The sequence below is a fragment of the Apteryx rowi genome, unplaced genomic scaffold (genome assembly GCF_003343035.1).
Source record: "Apteryx rowi isolate R43461 unplaced genomic scaffold, aptRow1 scaffold_16, whole genome shotgun sequence".
Classification (NCBI taxonomy): Eukaryota; Metazoa; Chordata; class Aves; order Apterygiformes; family Apterygidae; genus Apteryx; species Apteryx rowi.
In genome coordinates this window covers 284,409-307,579 of record NW_020447863.1, presented here as the reverse complement: position 1 = coordinate 307,579, position 23,171 = coordinate 284,409, and the positions used below count along the sequence as shown (strand labels likewise).

General features: G+C 45.4%; 1 protein-coding gene across 4 annotated transcripts in view; it reads right to left on the bottom strand.

Moving 5' to 3' along the window:
- Positions 1–1,751: 1,751 nt before the first annotated feature.
- ZER1 (zyg-11 related cell cycle regulator) overlaps positions 1,752–23,171 on the bottom strand; it is a 21,695-nt gene continuing 275 nt past the window's right edge. The window contains exons 2-18 of one of the 4 annotated variants that reach the window (XM_026059624.1): positions 22,848–23,037; positions 19,806–19,890; positions 18,198–18,461; positions 17,185–17,335; positions 16,441–16,877; positions 14,773–14,949; positions 13,517–13,631; positions 12,852–12,998; positions 12,390–12,563; positions 11,487–11,702; positions 10,752–10,793; positions 10,289–10,408; positions 9,714–9,829; positions 9,182–9,370; positions 8,121–8,218; positions 7,627–7,729; positions 1,752–6,692 (exon numbers count right to left, since the gene is read on the bottom strand). In XM_026059624.1, the coding sequence (XP_025915409.1) occupies positions 6,635–6,692; positions 7,627–7,729; positions 8,121–8,218; positions 9,182–9,370; positions 9,714–9,829; positions 10,289–10,408; positions 10,752–10,793; positions 11,487–11,702; positions 12,390–12,563; positions 12,852–12,998; positions 13,517–13,631; positions 14,773–14,949; positions 16,441–16,877; positions 17,185–17,335; positions 18,198–18,355 (2,301 nt within the window). In that variant the 5' untranslated portion in view covers positions 18,356–18,461; positions 19,806–19,890; positions 22,848–23,037 and the 3' untranslated portion in view covers positions 1,752–6,634. Of the gene's footprint in view, positions 6,693–7,626; positions 7,730–8,120; positions 8,219–9,181; positions 9,371–9,713; positions 9,830–10,288; positions 10,409–10,751; positions 10,794–11,486; positions 11,703–12,389; positions 12,564–12,851; positions 12,999–13,516; positions 13,632–14,772; positions 14,950–16,440; positions 16,878–17,184; positions 17,336–18,079; positions 18,166–18,197; positions 18,462–19,805; positions 19,891–22,847; positions 23,038–23,171 lie in introns of those variants that run through there. The other 3 variants (XM_026059622.1, XM_026059623.1, XM_026059625.1) reach the window with 3 other exon arrangements.

Sequence of the window (23,171 nt, the reverse complement as noted above, 5' to 3'; positions counted from 1 at the left end):
CGGCCGCAGCGCCCCGGGCTCCGTCCTCCCCCTCCGCCGCCTGCCCGGCAGGTGTTCGCCTCGGCGGCGGCGGCCCGCTCGTCCTCGCGGGCCCCGCACGGGGGCCTCGGGGCTTCGGTCGGGCGGTTTTATTGACGCTACGGCGGGCAGCGCTGCGAGGGTAGAGCCGGCTGCGTGCTGCGGCCGCGCCTGGGGCAGAGACTGCAAAAGAGAGCAATGAAAGGGGGCTTGTAAAGACGTCCCGTTCGAAGGAGTCGAGGTGCTGCGCCAGCGCCAAGTCTGGTCCAGCCGATTTGATTATTTCATCTGTTGATTTCCATCCTCTAGAGAGGCGCAGAGGTTGCGCCTGGCTGAACACGTGTGGACGGTCACATTAACGCGAGCCGAGCTTGCAAAACGTGTGACGTAACTTCGGTAGGTGGCTGCCAGGACGGGACTTGATCCAACTTCAGCTAACAGCCAGGCCCCACAGGTCACTTGAATTGTTTATGCAAGACAACAGCACTGAAATGTTAACAAAAATTATAGTCTAAATTTACCTTCCCAGCAATCATTCAAATCCCTTTTCATTCTTCTTTTTTTCCCCCTTAAGTAAATGCAAGGGCTACAGAAATCCTCCCTCAAAACCTCATAGACTGGGCCACTGTTGGTCAAACCTCATACTAGAAGTTCAGAGATGGTCCTGCCTCCTGCATGCTTTAAATATCCTAACAATGTTTCTGTTCCTTTAGCTGCAAAGGAAGCCTTTCAGAACAGTAGGAAGCTCAGCACAGTAACATCAGGCTCTGTCTACAAACAGAAAAAAAGGTGGGTAGTGTCTTTCTGTTCATCTCAGGTTTAAAATCTAAAGCTTAACGAAGGCAATTTAAGTAGTAACAGCATTACCCATTTCAAAGTAGAAACATTCTGATATTCTAGAATAATTTGTCCTAAGGAACATATTCTCTCTCTCTTTGTGATTAGAATAATTTGGGGTGTGTTATGCTTTTTATCTTTTCTTAAGGCTTTGAAACCTGTCTTACAGAGATCAGAGCTTATCTCTCTCTCAAGGGTTTCAACCTAATGACTGTCTGGTGGAAATTAGGCTTAGTTCCAGAAAGCCTCTATTAGCAGGTTTCTGAGGAGAGAATCTAGATTCTTATAGCGTGTACCCAGCTAGAAATTTCATACTGCTGGAAGCATGAGGTATGTCTCTGTACCCTTACAGTGATACATTTTCAGTTCCCTAGAGGCAGTTCACTTTCACAGCATTCCTTCTCCTGTTTAATCCACTTAGAGTCTGATCCTTTAGAGAGTTTATGGTGACCACTGAATTCCCTGGGAGTTGAACTCTTGTGGGATCAGGCTCTTAAGAAGAAAGTCACACTGGCAGTAAGGCAGATTGCCTGTTTTAAACTAGAAGTCTTTAAAGCTAGAAGTTTTAAGCTAAAAGCTTAAGCTAGAAGTCTTAAGAACTCAGTTTCTGCCAGTTACAAAGCTTAGACTCACAGATCCGTTACAGAGTTTAGAGGCAATCTGTACAGTGAAGTATTGTCCTGATTTTTTCCTCTCACATTGTTTCATAACAATACTTTCTTCCTTCATGCCTCTCTTCTATTGACAAACAGTATTGCATCCCTTGGAGTGATGAAGGCAACAGCCACTGAACTGCATCATCAACGCATGGCAGGTCTTTCCATTTTTAATGAAATATATGACAGCAAAAGAACCAGTAACGCACCTAAATAAACCACATTTATAGACCAAAGGAATAAGACATTGTTAAGCACTAAGTTTAATACACAGCAGGTATCCCAATGGATACAACAGAAAAAAATAATTCATTCAGAATTGTAAGGAAGCAACAGTTGTGCATTTTTTTTTTTTTGCTTGGTTTCACCATGTACAAGCATTTGAACCAGGCTTCTCAATGTTAGGCAAATCAATGGACAGAGTAAAAGCAGAAGCTTGCTCATTATAACTGAGATTATTTTCTTGAAGCAAAACAAGGAAATATATATTTGGTTAGCTTAAAAACGTTTTTTTTTTTTTACAAGAAAGGAATTACAGAGAGATTCAGTGACAATTATTTGAAATCAAAATATAATCTGTTAAAGCGAAGTGTTTCAGTTCAGCAGGAAATCTCCCTCATTCCTTTTTCAAAGTGCTGCCTTCTCAGCCAGCCTCCATGTTGCTTTTCATCCATCACTGACAACTGTTAACCTCGGTGCTTCATACCCTCTGGTTGTCGTGGAGACCAGCTGTTTTCTTACTTTTAATTCTCTTTTTCCAGCACAAGCCATCCTTTAACACCTGAGCTGTGTCAGGCTTCTCCCTCAGCAATCTCAAGGCTATGTCCATTCTTTGAAGTAGTGCCTCAGTGTAGTGCCCCTATCCCCCTGCCCTTCTTCCTCCCATGATCGGAGGGGAATAGGTTCACAGCTCCAAAACTCTTCCTCCCCCTCATCTTTTGCAGAGACCAAAGTGACTCCAACAGGAGCCCAGTGCAGGTGACAAGCTGGGTAGGATTCAGTGCTGAACAGATAGCATTTGAGCCAGCAGGTAGGTGCAAGATGATAACGACCATGATGCAGATGGGACAGATTTGTAGTGTTACTAGTAGCGATGGCTTTTATTCCTAAACCTTCCTGGCTTGGTCCAGATGAGCAAGTCTGGTACTGCTTGGTGTTAAGCATCACACAAGTAGATGCCAATCTGTATAAGGAGTTCCTCCCACAGATTTTGTAAAATGGAAGCACCAGCTYGCTGTCTTATCTATTCCAGAGAAAATGGCAAACACCTGACATCTGACATGCTGAGGACTGCAGTGCCATTGACCTGGGCCACTGAGACCAGGAGACATCCCCCAGCCAGGAAGGAAACTACTTACAGTCAAGGTAGAGCTTTGTTGGCACAGTCTCTGCAGAGAACTACTGAGTTGTGCTCATGCTCTGCTTGCCAAGCTACTGAATATTAAATAAAATGTAGGAGTGAAAACATGAAAGCATAAGAGTGTGAAGGGGACAACTACAGAACACAAGGTGTCCCTCTGCCATATCTTGACATGCTATGAACTGCTTTTCAGCCTGATTTTCATTTGGCAGATATAACCGCATTCTAGTTTTCTGGGAAGGACTGGTCCTTAGCACTTTAATTCTCTCTGTGCAGTTAAGTCTCCTGTTTCATTCCTTTGCTCCAGCAAAGCTGGAAGGACTGAGAAGCTTCTGTGTAACTGGTGAGTATTTCAGGATATCCAGCTTCCCCTTTTCATGTAAGACCTTCATAAAAATCAGGCACTCTGCTCTCCCCTCCTTTGCAGAATATTGATGTGATGGCTGGAGACAACTGTCCTGTTCTGTCCTGAGCATTGTATCTACAGCAGCAATTCGTTAGCTCCTCTTTGCCTCCAAAAAGTGCTTCAGGTCATGGCACAAGCCTTAAGCCTAGGGTTCAACAACTCCTTTTGTTTCACAATTTGGGAAAACTGAGGTACAACCTAGTTTCAGACTCCAAATCACAGGCATTCCTGGATTATGCTCAGATGTTTGAGGACACCTTTCTCTCTTTTGCTCCTTATTGAAAGGGAAGTGTTATTTTTCAGCTCACAAAACTTATTGGCTTGAAGAAATAGAAGCTTGTAGCCAAAGCTCTTATTACTCCAACAGGGATGCTATATATATATATTTTTTAATGCTGTCTCTGTAATTAATCTTGCTGGTGGCCTGACTCAAAAGCTCATGTGTAGTTAGCTGTCACAGATCAGTTTATGGAAAGTCCCCCTTCCCCCTGGGAGCAGTGACAGACTTCATAAAACTAAGCCCTTCTGGCAGGCTGGCCTATCTGACTCCATTAATCTCCATGTTGCTTTTTATTCTCGTTAAGGTACAGCATGCCTAGAAGGCTCTGCAGGACTTGCCTGATGATATGTGAGCAGTGAGGATGGAGGTTATCTATACATTGTGAAACAAATATTTTATGCAGCTTGGAACTGGTTAGTTTGGGATTCCACAGTCCAGCTGCAGCAGGTGGGACTTCAGTAATGACTGAACTTATAGGGGTGTGAGTTTGAAGAAACTCAAATCCCTTAAGTCCTGATCTGGATGGAACCGAGCCATCTTTTGTTCATTAACCTTGGTGTAGTTTTGCCAAAATCTCAGGGTGAAACCTAATTGTTTGGCTCTGGTTACAGTACAAGGCTGAATTCTGCTCTAGCTGAGAACTCCTGAGCTCCAGCTGGCTCCCCATCATGCCAGCTGCATGCTGGGGACATGGGTTTGTGATACCTGTCACATCTGTGATGTGTCCCTTCTGCTCCACTTCCACCTCCCCAACATAGTCAGAATCCTGAGTTCTTTTGTCACTTGATTTAAGATTTTAGTGGTAGCAGCTTTCAATATATGGCCATTAAAGAGGAAGAAAGCCTGGTGGGCACTGTCACATGAGGCAACTTAAAAAAGACAGCACTAACTGGAGAATTAAATGAGCAAAGCCTGACTTCCCTGATGCATGGAGGCTGGTCAGCAGTATTTGCAGCCTCTCTTAGTTTTGCATCTAGGAGAAAGATTAACAAGTGTTACATGGAAAACAGATCTTGAAATCAGCTTCCCTGTCTCAAAGCTTGTACAGACACAAATTCTTGGGGAACAGTAATAAGAGAGAGAAAAATACATTTGAATCAAACGACTGCAAAAAAGTATAATTTGTCAAGTTTTGCAAACCATATGAAAACAATTCAAAAGTGACACAAAAATATATATGTTTGAAAAATACTTAAAGAAAAAAGTACAGATCTCACAATATCAAAACAAATGACATATGGTTAAAAAGAAAAAAAAAAAGACATTGAGTAACACCATGTTGGCAGAAAAAGTAAACCTCTGCAGGGCAGCTGTGTTCTGTCATTTAAAGTGTCAGTTTGCGTCTCTAGGATCTGTCTATAATGTGCTCAGCAATGACAGCATTAACTGAGCATTAGAAGAATCTGTCATAGCAGCGAATCAAATCTGAGAGCAATGTACATGAGGGAGGAGAGCAGTGAGGTTTACTGTGCTATCTCAGAGGCCTGAAATGTCCTAATTCACATGGCCATGGCCTTCTCTCATTGCTACCAGACATAAAATCCCTTTCAAAGGAAGAAGGTTTGTGAATCATGACAAGCAGAGGGCTCTAAGCATGGACTGCACAATGTGGTGTTGAGAGCCTGGCTGTGAGATAGACCTTGGCCTTTGGCTTCTTGAGCCACTATAGTCTGGAGTGTCTTACAAGTGAAAAACACTTTAGTGGGACTCTCCTCTCACTTGCATCAGGATAAATTGGAGGAATGCTGCTGATGTGAGTGGGACTGCACTGGTTAGTGCTGGTGAGAGTCAGATAAGAACAGGACCTTTTGTTCCTCAGAAGAGGGGGGAAGATGCTTGGGGTGGAACAAGAGGTGCTGTCTCATGGGATCACCCGCCAAAGGGTGCCTGGAGACTCCCTGGTCTCTGAAGAGGATGTCAGCACTTCCATCTACAGCATTTGTGCTGCAGTGAACTTTCTACAAGGGGGACCAATTTGCCATTGAGCATGGCTAGCACTAATGCAGACCAAAGAAGAGTAAAACCCCTCCAGTCCATTACTGGGACTTGTACAAATGGTACAAGCTGCTCTTGCCTAAAGCCTAGTAGAGCTTATTATGATGAGCAGAAACTCACTCTCTGGCATTTGTAGCCCTTCCCCATAAAACAGAAGGCAACTAAAAAGGTGGTGAAGGACTGGAATTAAGATGTGTAGCCCTTTGTGAACAAACCTTGTTCCTTGTTGCACAGGCTCCCTTAGAGAGAAATCTCTGTGTTGCCAAGGTTGTGCAACTGGCTTTGCTGGTCAGCCCTGACCTTATGAGGCCGGGTGGGCTGACAGATCCTACTGTACCACCAAAGGGGACAAAACAGAACTCTTGACTTTAACAGGAATGTTTTACTTCCGATAGACCCACATACAGTTAGCAGTGCTTCCACTAATATGAGTCTTCTATAAAAACCCATTATGGGAATGAATAGACTTGAAAAAAACTTTCTTCCCTGTTTGCTCTATTTACAAATATTATTGAGAAGGTCAGTTCATTTGGTCTAACTCTCTGGTATCACGTCCCCCAACTTCTCTAAGCACATAAATAACTCATCACTGCCTGTAACCCCATTTGGTGGCCAATGCCAGTTCAGGACTGGTGTTCTTGTGGACATTACAGGACCTCATGCAATACAGTGAAAGGGAATTTTCTAAAAAAGTGGGAAATTAAAAATGTCACGCTAGCGATCGCACAACTAGGTCTTCAAGCTCACAGTCATCTGAGGCTTTCTGTGTGGTCTAAAAAAAAGGTTAAAAGATACATAATGTAGTTGTCTTTGTTTTTTGTTTTCTTTTTATACAGAAATCATACACACAAAACTTCAATCTGAAACTTCATAACGAAAAAGTCCACTAATTTAATGAAAGCATTTTTTTGTGCAAAAAGTCCCTCCCCCCTCCCCTGTTCACCTTCATCTACTGAGGGTCTCACACACACACATAAAGTTTCCTTCCAACAGCCAAGTTGGTAAGAAAGAGTCCTCCCTATATACAGTGAATTAGAGAGAAGCTGGATACAGTGCTGGCAAGAGGCACTAGATGATTGCCTCTATCTGGAAGTGTCCATGTTCTCCTCCTTAAAGTTACTGCAGTGCTCTATAACTTTCCTATGGATAAAACAAGGACAAGGAGAGAGGGTTTAGTTAAAAGCTTATCCCATTACAGTTGTGGGCCAATAACAGTAACATAAGGAACAGTCCAACAGCATGATGTCTATGTAAATGTACATTGCTTATACCAAGCCGTCTTTCCTGAGATATGCATCAACCAATATCTGAGTCTAAACCAGCATACTCCACAGAAGCAGCTTAGAGCTCATAAATGCAGTTCATCTCCTCTGAATTGTAAGCCATGCTAGTATACATCCAGATCTGTATGTGACCATTCAGTCATCACCCCCATATCCAAATCATCAGATAACTTTGAATCACATCAGGAAATGCAGGCATACAAACATTTGTTGTTCATTCTTCTGTCATTTGTCCCTGCTTTTCCATTTGGAAATTTACCGTTCTTGTGCCGTCCCATCACTTGTTCACTTTCTAAGCCATACGCAATCTGCTTAACCTGTAATAGTATTCTGCTATGTCTTCTGCAGGCTTCTGTCACCTCCAGCATTTAGCAATTTAACTTAGCATTTTAATTGTGCAGTCAGCTCTTCTGGTGACAGACTGGTATGATACTGAACAAGGAGCCCACACCACAAGTATGGAGGAGACTGATGACTGGAGACTATCAGCATAAGAGATGTAACTAGCAGGTTTGGTTCTCCTGACCAACAAGCCACTTCTACAACCCAATTGCCTAGCGCCCATCAAACCTGTCTGTGTACCATCAATCAGTCTGTGTACTGCCCACCTATAGAAACCTCTCTAGGTGCCTGCTTCCATACTCTTATTTTTGCTCTTCACCCATGTTTGCTTCACTCCTCATACACATCAGTACAGGCCTTTATTTGGTAGCCTTACTTGATGTGGGGAAATAAAAACTAAACTGAAGCTAAACTGAATGTTTGATGACAGCACATCATTGGTTTCCTACCGGGCCATTTCCTTGGTCTCTTGTCGTGCTGAGGCCATTTTAATCATGTCCTTCAGAAGGGGAATCCCACCTTCTTTGATCAGCAGTGGGCAGTACTTGTCAGCTGCAGAGAAAAGAATAAAACAGGTCCTTGTGAACCTTCACAGAGGTGGGAGACAGGGTGGCAGGAGGGGAGCTTGCTGCATGAGAAGTCACAGAACTTTTTTATGGAGTCAGCCTGTTACAGGTACGCTGGCTGTGAACACAGCAGACGCAGAATGGATGAGAATGTAAGAACATGGCCAGAAGGATGGAAACATTGAAGGTATTTGCTACGCACTACATTTCATTGTTTCTGTTCTGGCTGTGCTGCCTGGACATTCCTTCACCATTCAAAGACTGTTCTCTCTACTTACATAAAGTTACATTGGGAAGACTTTTTCTTCTAACAAGCTCAGATCCACAACCCCAACTTTTCCAGTGAAGTGAACATGGTTTTCTAAAGTAGAACTTACGGTAGACAGAGACCAGGTTATACAGTGCCCAGGTTGCCCAGTGCTGGCTGACTGGAGAGATCCCTTGTGGAAGGAGTCGAAGAATTGGTTCAAATGACCTGCACAGAAATATTGTAGAAGTGAAAAATCCAAAGGCTGCTTCTTTCAGCAGCTTTGGCACTCAAAGGAGTACAAACTCTGTGCTCATACATACCACAGCAGTAAATCCCATTGGCATGTCAAAGACTGTGGCATCAAAGAGTAAGCCTGTGTCACATGGCAGTACTGGCAGGCTTACAGGCCCTACCAGCTTAGCATAAACATGCTGCCCAGAGAAAAGGATGCAAAGAATTTGACTGAGTCCAGGAACTAATTTCTATCTTGTGTCAGTCATTTCCTTATGACAACTGAAACCCAGCATCACTGATCATTCTGTAGAGCAGCCAGAGTAAAATTACCTCCAGCCAAAGCTGGCTGCTCACGTGCAATGATTTCTCTGTTTCTTCTGGCAACAATAATGTGTCTACACTGCAACTCAGGCATTGGAATACCACTCATTCTGGATCCCTGCCCAGCACTGTGGGAATACAGAGTACCTGATGCTTTCTTAAAGGAAGGGCTTTGGAGGATTCCACCAGTTATATTAGCTCTTGAAATGATTTCTAGGAACTGTGTTTAAATATCCTCCAAAGAAGACTGAAAGCTACAGCGATCCATGTGACTTTCAGAAGGAAACAGACTTAAAGAGGTAAAAAGGACAGAAGTCTCAGAAAAAAAAAATCACTAGGCAGTCTCAGAGAGTCAGATCATAGGTTTCCTGAATTATGCATTTTCACCAAAAACATGCAGCAGGAATTCTGTTGGGCTCCCACATTTCTCCCATAGGAATTGCCAAGCAAGGTGTCTAATTTCAGCAGCCTGTGTGACACACTTTAAAGGAAGATGTAAAACCCTCACTAAAGAATATGTCCCTTCACCCTTGGCAGAGCTGGGCTGTGCCTCTTTCCTCCTGTCTGCTGCTGCTTGTTTCCTGTGACAATCCCAGCTCTTGGGTAAGGGGGCCAGGCTTCTCTATTCCTCACCTGTAATTGATATTTCTTCTGGAGTTGATGTCCCAGCTCTGGATGGCTGCCCACATCCTCTTTACTACTTCTTCTCGGTGCGGCTCACATATGCCCCAGGCCTCTGGACCATCAAACATGATATGGGAGAGCACACCACAGGCATTATAGGATACCTCAATCCCATCTGCTTTGCTCTCCAACAGGTTGCTACAAAGACAGAAGAGATCATTTAGAGGTGCCTGAACAACCTTACTCAGCATTTCACAGACATTAAAGCATCATGTCTTTGATCTCTACTAGAGAAGATTACTGGAGAGAGTATCTCTGGCCTGAAATGGGCACAGTGCTCTTCAGGGACTCAACTTGTCAGTAGTACTTGTATCACACCTAAGCCGTGCAATCCAAGCTGTCTTATGCTTTCCTTTTAGCTCTTCTTTGAATGGGAAAGCAAGCTGATGCATCAAATGTTTAAAAGTTTCCAGGTGATTCAACAGCAGAGCCCCAACACATTTACCCTGCCTGGGCCCAGCTGTTTGTCAGATGTATTCACCTGAACACACTGATGAACTGGGAGGTCATGAGCTGCGGGCGGAGCTCCTTCACCTCTGCTACATTGCCCAGGAGTCCCAGCATGTTGCGGTGCAGCTCCTGTTTCTCAGGGAACTCCTAAGAGAACAAGAGATGGGATTATACAAAAGCAGGACTGTGGGTAACACTGAGAACAACCAACCCTGGAGAAGGATTGTGCAGTGCATCTAGAAAGGTTGAGTACTTTTGAGTAGTCAGCAATGGTTCTCTAGCAGATCTCTAATGGGATCTCTAGCATTCAAATCATATGAAATGAGAGAATCAAGGCTTGTTATCCACTGCTGCCCTGCTTAAGGGGGACTGTGTTTATAAGTACAGAATAGGAAAAGAGGGGGATGATACATATGAGTAAGTGAATTTCTTCTACTGGGTGGATGGCTGTGAAAAAGAAATAAACTGACAAAATATGCAAGTTTTTATTTTATAGTAACATATGAAGGTCTGATTAAGGATCAGTTCAGCCAGGGATCATGCCCAGGCACCTGCATCTCTACTAGTAATGCCAGTATTCCTCTGGAGAAAACCAGAAATACTTACTTTCAAGCACTCCAAGAAGAGTTTCATGCCACTGTAGTTGAGGAACATCTCACAGTTATCAGGGGTCTCATCAGTGATGTTCCAGAGGGCACTCCAGGAGAACTCCATCACCTGATCACACTATGGAGCCGAAGAGATAGGGACAGAAACAGAGCTTTGCTAATGTGGGAGCCGAGTGCAAACCAAGTACTTGTATTTCATCTCTGGCGTCACCTCAGAGAGCTTCAGAGGTAAGAAGACCTTGTTATTCACTTTCAGCTTGTTGATGAGTGTTTTTTTTTCATTGTTGTTTTTGCCCCTCTGCCACCTCCCCCCTCTCCTTTGGAGAAGATATCCTACAGCACCAGCTGAGATGTCTGGTGTTTGATAGAAAAGCTGGACTGGCACACTGGACTGATCACCATGCCTATGTGAGGCTGAACAGAAAATACTCTGTGTGTATATTTTGGGGGGAAACACTCACCGTTTTATCAGCCAGCTTCTTCTGAATCAGCTTTAGCATTGTCTGTGGGCAGAGGAAGGGGAAGAGTGAGAACAGTTCAGAAATCACAGAGCTAAAACTGACACCTTTAGGCAGTGCAGGGCTGGCTACAGGCAATTGCAGGTATATGCAGCCTCAGAATTTGACCCTTTGTAGAAAACCTAATTGGTATCTCTTCCTCTGATCCAGTGGGACTGGGTTATGTTCAGTGCTGCAGGTATTTGCAGAGCTGAACTATGTCAGAGTCCCTCAGCTGTAGAGTTTACAGTCAAATCTGTTGTAATGTGTATTACAAAGTTAGGAATGTGGTAACTATATCAGAGCAGTTGCCTGAGCAGGTCTTTGGAAAGGAGTGGGATATGGGTGGACATGAATTGGGAAGCTGGTGCAAACTCAGGGGGGATGCCAAAGGAGCTAGGTAAAAGATCATACCAGTTCCAAAAATAATATAGTGAAGAGGGGAGGTATCGGGTCACGCTGCTTCCCTGCTCTCACACAGAGCCTATCTGTGAGATTCTGATTTCCAGTGCTGACAAGCCAGTAAGAGATGTCACATGGAGGGAGAGGTGCCAGGAGAGGTTAGCACTGCTGGGACACAAGTTCCCTCCTGCGATGCTGTAAGGTTGAATCACTGGCTGGATGTGCTCGGTGGACTGCTGCAAGGGAATTGTGGTAGCCTGGGTTAAGTATAAGCAGACACCTTGGGACCATACCAACCATGACAAAACCCATCTTGCCCACAGCTTCTTTATGATCGTTGTCCACCTGGCAGACCAGAGCATTACAAAGGTGTACGGCGATGCGCTGGATAGACTCGTCCTGCCGGCTTTGGTTGAGGATGTTCAGCAGCAGCTCATTGACTCGGCGGTACTGGAACTCCAGCTCCTCAGGGATGCTGAAATTGCACAGTGTGAGGCAGCAGTTCCGCTGTACCTAGGACAAGAGCAAGCAAACGCTGGACCGGGAGGCTAAGAAAACATAATCCCATCACCTCATGTTCCCTTGCTGTTTGGTACTGAAACCATTTTCTTGCCTAACTACTACCACTAAAATTTCTGTTACCCTCATAGCTATCATTGTGCTTTATCTGCACCCTCCCTTTTCTCTTTTACTGTCACTCTAGTATCACACAATCAGCCAGTCTCATCACTTCGCTGCCTATAAACTCTCCATGCAGCAATCACCACTCGACAACCCAATAGCATCGTACTATATAATGTCAGCTAGCTACCAGTACAGTGCCTTAGAATAACATTACTTTCTGCAGACTCAGTGCCCCCAACACATACACATCTTCACCCCTTATCACCACGATCAGTGCTGGACATCTATGCTGCGGGCTGTATGCACCCTTTGACTCACTACCATCACCTAAAAAGGAGCCTTGCTATCATCACTAGCTTCTTCTGGTTCTGGAGAACATCACATGGAGAAGGAGTGCCCTGCATGTAATCTCCATTACGGAGTGAAGGCAAGGAGCAGATCTGGGCAATAGCTTCTCTAGTGCTTGCCTTGGCTCACATCCTGGAGGCTCAGAAGGCCTAGGTGCTACATCAGGCTAAAGACAGAAGACAGGGAAGGCAGGACTATAGGAGCTGAAGGAGGCTGGGCTGCTCTTACTGTGACTTCCTGGTAGGACTCCATGCCATTCAGTACCACCTGGATGACCTGGTGCCGCAGCTTCACACTCTGCTCCATGCGGTACTCAGAGTTGGTCAGGTAGAACAGCGCCGCACTGCCCGTTACCTGGATGTTTTTGTCATCCTTGTGGCACTTGAGGGCTGTGATCACCAGCTGCAGAGAAGCAACATGCAGTAAGTCAGTGCCACTGACTTGCTGCTGAGTCTTGGAGTGACTGTTATGGCTGTGTGGGGCAAAGACTGTTACCAGCCTGCAAGGAATGCATGGCCCAGGCATTGCAGCAATATGCTATAAGGCATCTCATGAAATCAAGGTATCCAGTTCCACTGCACAACTGGAACTTTCTCCTGAATGACCTGACATGATGTCCCAGGGTAGAGAAGAGGCTGGGCTTGAAAAATCTCCCTTGTGAGGGTGAGGTAGATGCTAGCATGGGCTCACCTGGAGGGCTCGCAGCAGCTGGCTACAGCGCTCGATACGGGCAATGTCAAAAAGGAGGTTGATAGCCCTGGAAGTGATTTCTGGTCGGTGTTCAGTGTAAGCCTCAATAGCATTCAGAACCTGCTCTTCATTCTTGTCCCCGCTCACCTGGCATGGAGGCAAAAAAGAGGCAGGGAAGAAAGGATGAGGGAGGAAAGCCAACATGAGAAGGAAGCTTTGAGGGTAGATCTAGAAGGTCAAAGGGTGCAACCTCTGTCCTGCTGGTAGGACTTGGCCCAAGATGGGAGCAAAGGGGCTGAGTCACTTCTCAGCCCAAAGGGACAAGAAATGACCCCTTCAGGACAGGAAGATGCTATTCACAAGTAGGACTCCTCTTCCATTGTCTTAAATTTTTGTTTTGTAGTTGTAGACACCCTGCTGCTTCAGGTAGGGTGATTTTCCCAGGCCCTTCTCCAAGAGGCGTATATTTTCCCCTTGTGAAAACTGTGAAGTGCAGGTCTTGCCTTCTGGCAGCTTTCCTGCATTACCAAGTGGCTATTGAAAGGTCAGAGCTCAGTTGTCACACCCCAGAGCCCAAGAACTCCACTCTACTGGCAGCCAGTGATTTTCATGTTCTTTGAACTTTCATCAACCACCCACTGCCAATATTATTGCTGCCTCATTACCTTGTAAGCTGGAATATGTGTCAGGCGGCAGAGAGATGTTTCAAAAAGGCCCAAGAACTGGAGTGGTCGTTTCAGAGCCCGGAAGGGAGCAATGCTGCTCTTTGCTGGTTCAATGCTGAGAAAAGAAGAGATCACTCATGTTGGTACCCTGCTTCTTCAGCTCTCTCCTGCCACCGGGACAGCTATCTGCTCTCCATTCACTCTGACTGCACTGCTCCATAATTGGAGTGACAAAAGCTCCATTCAGTTGTACACCAGCCAAATTCTGCTAAAGGTAACACTAGCCTTTCATTCCAGGTGATCCTGACTGAAGGAGTAAATGTGTTGAACAGAAATAGCAGTAAGAATTCAGGCAGACAGAATACAGCTCTCCCAGACAGAATTTGTCTTGGAAATTGGCTAGCTGGCGTAAACACTTCCTCTTAGGAAAGGGCTGTGGACTCCACTGATCCAAACAAGTTGGGAACTTGATTGCATGTCATTTGATAGACTCTGACAGACTTCTGATAGAAGCATCAGTCTGCTTCTGTGCTCATGCAAGAACACTTGTTGTTTTGTTGCCATGTTCCTTATTGACCAGGAGCCAGTATTTTTTTCACCAGCTTTGGAAAGGAGCCAATACTGTCCCACTTGTTTGCTTTTGTTCCTGAGTGCTTGGGGAATAGGTGGGCAGAGCTCTTGGTTGACCTGGAAAACCAAACTTCCAAGTATGCCCCCACTGAGGTGCACTGGGATTTTCAAAGGCTGATCTGCCTGGCATCAAGGTCAAATCTGAAAATCAGCCTTTAGATTCTAAGTCCCTAGAACACCCAGTCCTCCTATAAACATTCATGTATTGACTCAGTGCAGAAATGCCTCAAAGAGCCTGGACTTTGGTTGGGGTAATAATGTTTTGTATAGAAAATGTGTAAAACAGTTTGGAGTCCTTTCAGAAGAAATATAAACTAGTGCTCAAGATCCCTGGAAGGATGTGTATGGAAAAGAAGGGCTGAAATACTTCTTCAGATATGTATGAAAGACAGGTAGAATGAATTCTTTATTACCTTTAAAGTTCTTACCCGTCACATACAGGAATCACAACTAACTGATTCCCATACTAGTCTTTAGTATCAGGGAGAATTAGCAACAGTTGTATCTTGCTTTTTAATATTAATTAGACCTAAGAAATTTGAAAGCTCAGAAGAGAGAACTGTCCTTAATTCAGCTTTGGCAAAACTTTCCATCCAAGCAGACATCAGTAATTGCTGTTCCCTTACCTTGTCTGGCCCATCTTCTCCTCCATGCTTGGGATAGTGCAGTTCTCCAGCATGGTATGCCCTGAGATATCAAGCGAAGTGAGGTTTACCAAATTTTCCACAAACAGGTTTAGAACCCGCCGGGTCAGCTTGAATTTGTAGTAACTGGACAGATGATCTCGGGAGATATCCAAGTGCCTGCAAATGACAGAGAGCAGCTCAGAGCCTGGAAAGCATCAGCTGGGACTTCCCCCACTCTACCAGGGAAAGATGAGAAGCCAAGGTTTGTTTTTGTTTTTTTTCTTCTTTTCTTCTTCCCTCTTCCTCTCCAAGACACAGGAATATGGTTCTGTAGGATCTGGCAGCAGGATCTGGCTTGTGTCTAACCATAGTCACGGATGCCTACTCAGAATGCAGCACAATGAGTCACTTGGCCACACCATCGTGAAGGCAATTGCTCTAGGCTCAGGAACTGCCTTTCCCAAGCTCTATCACAGCAGCCACCTGAGCATTTCTGCCTGGGGATTAAGATGCACTGGAGGATCTTTGCATCCCCCAAAACATATGTTGCCTCATCCCACAAATTAAGTTACACAAGTTTTTGTCTGCTCCGCAATCTTGTATTATTTTCCACCCCAGGCTATTACTCTCTACTTAGTTCATTTATCTTTAGGCATTTAAATGCTTATGCTTCGGCAGACTTTTGATGCTGCAGGAGTTGTGGGACAACCTGACCAACTGCCATGTGCAAGTGGTGCCCCTTACAGGTCTGCTCTACAGGGCCTGCTCTGACCTGTGAAGCAGTAGCTAAGACTCCTTGGGAGAGATTTTCTAAACTGCCTAAGACAGGAGCCAATGTCCTGTTTATAAAAGTGACTTCTACACGTTGTGGACCAAGCTTCACTGAAAATCATCAGGAGTTGAACTAAGTTACTCAGATTTAGAAAATGCTGTCCAGGAGATTCTCTGAGACTTCTAGGTCATGTGTAAGCATGGTACCCCCTAGTGTTTGCAGCCAGCAGAGTCAGTATTAAAGCCACTGGAAAGTATCCTTTGCTTGAATAGTAAGGCCCTTCTTTTTACCTCGGAAAGTCCTGGATCCCTTTCCTGATACCATTGTGTAGCTTGAATAGCAATTGTCTCAACTCTGTTTCAGGAAATCATTCCACTGTCAGCACGGTTAGGTCCTGAGTGCCTATTTATTTAGACTGCTCTTTCCCTTGGTTGCTCCATCCATGCACAGTGTGCTTCCAGAGAGCAGAGCAGACAGTCTGAGGAGCTGCTGAGAGTCTTTCCTAGTTTTATCTCAGAGCCAGGCTTAAACTTTAGACATTACTGTTTGACCGGTGGTTTCAAGGATTGAATTTCACAGTGTGATTATCACTACACCGGTACCTGTACACATCTACAGCCATTTTCCCCATCTCTCACGTGTTCTGTTATCACTTTTTTAAGGGAATTTCTGCTATGTGAATGGGCTTGATGTTGTTTTGCAAGCAAAACTCAGGCTGGCTTTAGATATTTCAGCTGTATAGCGAGTCAATGACTGAGCTTGTTTATGGGAGAGTTTATAACTTGAAAGCAGTTGCAGGTGGCTCTCAGTTAATTGGCTGGTAACCCATTCCCAAGAGATCTGCATGGCTCCTATCTGTGGAAAAAGGATAAAGAAGGAAGAAGAGGTCTGCTGACCTGAGCTTACGGAGCTGTGCGATCACTTGGATGTGCTCCTCTGAAAGGTCCATGTTGTAAAGCACTAAGGAAACCAGACTGTCCTTCCACTGGGTCAGAAATCCCACATCATTCAGCTGGATCCCAGAGAGATCAAGAGCTGCAAGGGAGGCCAAAGGCCGAAGCAATGTCTCCACGTTTACCCCCTCGATCAAGCGGCCGAGGTTCAGGAAGCGCAAGCGGCTAAAGCCTTCAAAAGTAAAGTCCTTAACCAAGACCTGGCGAGTGGGATTCACCAAACAGTCATCTTCACAGCCTCCAGGGTTCTCCTCCTCGTAGAAGATATTACAGCAGCCAAAGAGGCTAAGGGAGATAAGTGTGTGGCTGAAGCTCACCAAGGTTTGCAGGCTCTTGGCTGTCAGCTTCTCACAGTTAGTCAAGTAGAGCTCAACAAGATCCTGGAAGATGGGAAATCAAACAGTTAGAAATACTTCACAGGTGGAGTGCCCACCCTGTTCCCTACGCTACCTCCTGCTGGGAGAAGCCTGAGACCAGGTATCACCTGACTTGGCCAGTGTCCCCATCCCATTCCCGACAGGGGCTTTGGGATCAGAGGAGGGAGATGCTGAGGTTCTCCCAAAGAATGAATTTGGATGGGGAGGGATGGAGTCTTGGGAATCTCAGGATGCCTGGGATTCTAGCTGGTGCCCACACGTCAGTGCTGCTATGTGATGTGACAACTAGAGGCTGTCAGTGCAATACCACCTGCTTTCTGATGGCCTCCAGGTCCTGGTCCTGCACAATCTGTTCCCGCAGGTGGATCCGAGCTAGCCTGGTGCTCCGTGGATCAGAGAACAAGGTGAAGAAGCTTTCATGGGGTTCAAAGATGCTGTCTGTCTTCACCAACTCCACATACCTGTATCAGGGGCAATGATGTTAGCACAGCATAACACAAAGGCTCAGCTACAGCTCTGCCATCTGTGCTGGTCATGAAAAAATGTGACCGAGTGGGTGAGCACATGCAGACTCCCTGCTGATCATCCAGAATAGCCTTTGGGGTAATGGGAACTGGGCTATAATCTCTTCTTGCACAAAACTAGCAACCCTTAGGAAAATCGCATAGGAAGAGATTTGTGCAAGGTCATACATATATTTCTGAGCAAACTGGATTCTGGCAACTATGGACATCAGGACTTTTCTTTCCTACCCGTTTAAAGCTAGTAATTTGATTTTTTTCACTTTCAGAAAATTAGCTGGCCAAGGTTCTCTGCCAGAATCCATGGGCAGTAGTTCAGCCAAGACAGACTGGGATGACCAAGTTATAAATCCCTGGAAGCAGGTTGCTTTGTAAAGCTATAGGAGTAGCAGCCTTAAAATGCAACTTCTGCTAGCACTTTGTGCTCTTATTCCTCTGGCTTGAGAGTTTTAATGCTTCAGTGGTGGGGAAATGGGAAGGTTCCTTTGCTGCTTACTGATGCTCTTGGAACAAATAATGACTTTTTTCACTCTGGGTTTACCTATGTGGGGAAAGGTGACTGCCAAAATTAGAATAGCATATAGTGGTACAATAACCCTTCGGGACACCTCCTTCTGATGTTAATGCAGAGCCATATTTCCAATATGAGGATCAAACAGAAAAAAAGCCCCAAGAATTCCTTCCCATTTTTTTCCTTGCATCCTTCTCATCACTCTTTCTTAAAGAACTTCATTCCCCCTTCCCTGGACTCCCGGCTTTTTCCCAAATGAGACAACAGCTTCTCCACAGGCCTGAGACGTACTCGTTGACAAGTTTGTCACAAATCTCGCTTGGTAAGAAGATGTCAGGATGAAGCCGGAGAGTTTCATTGTCTAGTAGGTAGCAGAGAGTCCCCTCCAAGTTGCGAAGGCAGTAATCTGTGCACAAGGTCATTAGTGACTCCGGGCTGTCAGATGCCATCTTGAAGGAAGGAATTGGAAGGGGAAGCGTAGAAGGAAGCTTTTGATTCAGAAGATCCTCCACGCAAAGGAAATTCCAGGGTGAATTTACAGGGACATCAGGACAGCTATAAGCAGAGGAAAAAAGATGCATTGAGAAAGGGACATTGGAAGTGTTCTGCAAAGCTGTTGTACCAGTGGGATGTTGACAGTTGTATTTACAGCCAATCACTTGCTGACATCAAAAGAACCTGCAGCATTTTGGCTTCTCTGGGAGTGTGCCCTTAATTCCTTGGTATCCTCACTCCCCTGTTGGTAAACAAGGGATAATATGACAGCGAAGCTTCTGGGACACTGCAGGAATGAGTTAATATGAAACACATTTGGTAAAGAGGCTACACAGCAAGAAAATGTTTCCTCACTGCAGGGTTATCTGGCTGATGAAGGGTGTCTGAAAGGGAAGTAACAGAAACCACATTGCTTTGTTCCCTTCAGACTGGGTTGGATGAACCACCACAAAATTTACTGTGGGGAAGATTCTTTGTATAGGCCAAATGGGATACGGTAGCCCCATATCTTGTGCCTGTAATTCTGTTTGCCATCATTCCAAGTGAAGTTTCATGTTTAAGCTGAATGTTTCTTTGCAGCTCCAAGCCAGAAGCTTTGGGCAACTCCTTGAACTAGAACATGAGGCAAACCAGAAGCCAGAGAAAAACATACTGACTGGTTTGGCTTTCCTTTCCAAGTGCAGTGAAAAGGAAGGTTTATGTCAGGACATCTATGCATGCAGCTCCCTGGGACTTGCTCACCTAAACCATTCCAAACTATCATAAAAAAGTATGGGTGAAAGACCTGGAAAAAGGCAAGGGAAGGGGCTTTCTTTTGCCGCTCTTGTTCTTTCATACTGGATAAAGAAGAAAGGAGAATTAGGGGAAGATATTCCTGTCTTTTTTTTTTTTTTAAATCTAGTGACTCTAATATAAAGACTCGCTCTCTGGCACTCAATGAGGACCTGTTGAGGGTCTTGAAGTTGTTTAGCAGAAGCGACTAAAGAACGAGAACTCCACTTCACTTTCAAAGGGTCAGATCACATTAGAAGCAACCCTAACGTGAACCCTTCTAAATATTTTCATGCACACGTATAAATTGTTTGAAATGTTTATTTTTGAGGTAAAACCTGTGCCTTTTCAACTGTTGTATCCCTACTGGTAGTCAGGACACCAGTGCCATGGAGCCAGTTGCTCTCCTCTGCGCTACGGTTGAGTAGCCGTTGCTGTTGAAGTTGTTGCAAAACGTTTTTAACTACATCTCCAATCTCTTATCTTCATCCTGTGGCTACAGAGAGCAGGATACTTGTCTGTGTCCCCTGCTCTCTGCTTCTGAGAATTCCTTTAAAGTCTCCTGTGCTCTTTTCTTCATTCCTGCAGTATCATAACAATACAGGGTGTAAGAGTTTAACTCAGTTTCCTCACCTTAATCACTATCTCCAAAGGCACCCTGGATGGATCAGGCACCCTTCTCTCTGAGATGCTTTCAGATGCTCTGTTCAGCTGCTGCCTGGGCCATGACACYATTAGAAAGGATCAGTTAAAACTGAGGATGAGGTAACCTTTCAAATTCAGGCACCAAATGGTCTCTGTGGGAGACAGGAGCACAGCTGTGCCTGAGCCTGCCTGGCAGCCCAGGCTCCCAGCCTTCTGATCCCTCCCTTTGCTGCAGAATGGATTTCTGTGCAAACATGAGGGCAGCACAAGTTGCAAATCAAAGCTCTTTTCTTCCTTCTGTGTCTCATTAATTCTCTTTTTGAGGGCGTGTTTCAGTGCCAGGGACAAAGAGTTGGACAAGGAATTAACCCAACGCAGAAAGCAACCACTCAAGAAAGCAGGCAGCGATCACAGAACTGCTCTTTGCTCAGCAATGGAGGAATTGCCATGCTAGATCAGCCCTGAGGTATGCCTCCTCCAGGCCTTGTCTCCCTGGGCCAAATCCCCTTCTAGTGTAACTGGATGAAACTTTATTGACAAAAGCAGGCACCAGTAGTGAATGTGACTTGTCTTTTGGCTTTACTTGAACTTGACCAATAACTTCTCCTTCCTATATGCATCTGCAGGCAACTGGCAGGATCATGTTTCAATCCCAAAACTCCTTATGACCCGCTGTGTTCTGACCTAGAACTTTCAACAGCCCTTCCAGAGGTGATCTCAGGCAGGTTCTCTGCTGTTCTTGGCTCAAGAGGTAGAAAGGTCTCCAAGCAAAAGCAGATGCAGAGAGTTGAGAAAAATTAAATAAAACTCAGCAATCATAAAAAATGTACATAACATCCAGATGGGAGACAGTTTAAAGGGTGTAACCAGCTTTTCTGGGTCACTGAATCCTGAGCCAGGGTCATAAGATAAAATTACAGCTTCCCAAGGGTGCTTTTATAGCTCAGAGACCTTTGTGATATATGTGGTACAAAGAACTAAAGAAAGATGGTAGGTCTTGAGTCATACTGAAAGAGAAGGAAGTCCATAATCAACAGCCCTCTCCTTCGTAGTTATGTCAGGAGAGAAGTCAAGGACTACACGGGCCATTGACTGCAGGGTATTGCTGCATTGGCAGTTTCCTCCAGGTCCCGACTAGGGAATTGCAGATGGGAAGAAAATGTCCTGGGCTCTGCACTGTGTCTGTTCTGGAGATGAATCTGCTTCACTTCCAGAACAGGTCCCTCTCACAGATTTTGCCTGAAGCTTGCTGGGGAGAATCTTTCCAGAAAGGCAAGATCAACAGGAATATCTGAACCAGCAGGGAAACACGTTCTGCTATTCCCACCAGCTCACCTATGCTATCAGACAGGAGGTCCCTGGAGCCAGTGTTCTTCCGCTGTTTACTACTGACAGCCAGAGAACTCAAAAACAAATTCCCATTAACAACCTGTTATCACATGCAGCTGGAAAAGGCCAGTGCTTGGGACTTGTCCAAGCAGCTTAGAGCACTAAAGGGCAAAGACTGCCTTTCTGTGGCTCTGACAATCCTCTAGGGCCCCTCTCTTGAGACAATTGCAATGTAGCTGGTTGATCCTAGCCCTTGAGAAATCAGCTGCACTTTTAACTTCTGAGCTCCCTATGATCCACCAACAAAATCCCCCACCGAAGGTTATTATAGAGGAAAAATGGTTAAACTCTCCCAGTAAAATAACACCAAAGAAGAGCTTTCAGCCTCGTGATTTATTACCCATATTAGAGCAGCAACCAGAGCTGCAGCTGAGTCCGTGGTCCTTTTGTATAAGACAGGATACAAGCTAGTCCCTCCTCTAAGAAATTCTAAATAGACTCAAGACATGACATGTGGGCAGGGGGAGATGGAAGTAAGGGTGCCAGTAGTGGGACTGCATTGATGAATGTTCTCTCTAGATACAAGCTCAATGTGCTTTGTTGATAAAAATAAATGAACTAGGGATGCTGACAAATCATTAACATTTGCCTAATCATTATCCTCAGGCAACTTTCCACAGGCAGTAGATCAGCAAGTTGCCTGCCTACCAGACTGTCACCAGTGCTGTCTAGTGCGTGTGTTTTTGAAGCATCACAACACATATGTGAAAGATGCAGAAAATTCAAGTGCAGGAATCGAGAAGGCATCGGAACTACGGCTGCCAATCTTTTTATCAATTTACTTCTCCATCAGATTTCCTGCCATCTTCATGCACAAAGGAATTGAGTCCCTTGGAGACAAGGTAGCTGGCATATAAAAGCTGGTATACCAAACTACCCCCAGAAGCAGCCCTATCAGTGGAGTAATAGCACCCTCCCACCATCCATGGACCTAAAGAAAACTGCAATACCATGAAATGCAGCTTTAATCTCCCCTGTCACCAGCCTTCCAGATCCAGACAGCCTCTCCTGCAAATATGGCTCATTTGTGGGCTACATCCGTATTTTCAAGGTGTTTCTGGCTTCACTGGCCTGCTGCTGCTCTTGGCGCTCCTAGGGATGCCTATGCCAGTAATTCTCTGCCTTGGACTTCAGATTGATCTTCTCTCCCTCGCTCGCTCTCTCCTTCAGTCTGCTGCCTGAAGCCAAGCCAGACGTGCTGTGGCTCTGTGCCAACCACATGCCATTTACACTGTCACTACAAAAATGATTGGCAAAGCTGAGTTTTTCAGCATCAGGGACTTGTCCAAGGAGAGAGCAAATAATAAACACCGACAGAAACTGATTACAAAGAAAGACTTTAAAAGAACAAATTTAATGTAAACACAGAGTTTGGCACAGGTTAGATTTTGAAGGAAAACTGCACTGTCATTTTGTTCAGCGTCTTGCAGCTGCAAATCATTGCATTTTTATTAATTGATGGGTCACTGCAAGTGGTGCAAGAAATACCACCCCTGGCTTAGAGCAGGACAACCGAAGTAGGAATAAATTGAACTACTCACAGCGGCTGAGCAAAGCCTCAAATTCTGAAACTCCTGCCTGCCCAGATCACACAAGACGTGGCAAACGAGAGGACTCGTGCAAGACAGGAAACGCACTGACCTTCGTACCTGCCTGTGGCGAGAACGCTCCTTTCGGACTGATGAATTATATGGCGGATATTCTCTCCAAAAGGTCACCCACCCGCGAAGACATCTCCGGGAGCCCTCGGATTGCCGCTCCCGGTGCGCTGGGCAACCGGCGCCGCCGGGCCGCCACGGTCTCCGAGAGCCTTTGGAGCGCCTTCCCCGACCTGCGGGCAGGGTCCGGTCAGCGAGGCGAGCGACCCCTGCGCCCGCTGGCGCGGCGGCGGCCCCGGGAGCCGGTTCCTGCTCCCGAGGCGTCTCGAGGTCCCCTCGCGAGGCGGCGCCGCCGCCCTGGGGCGGG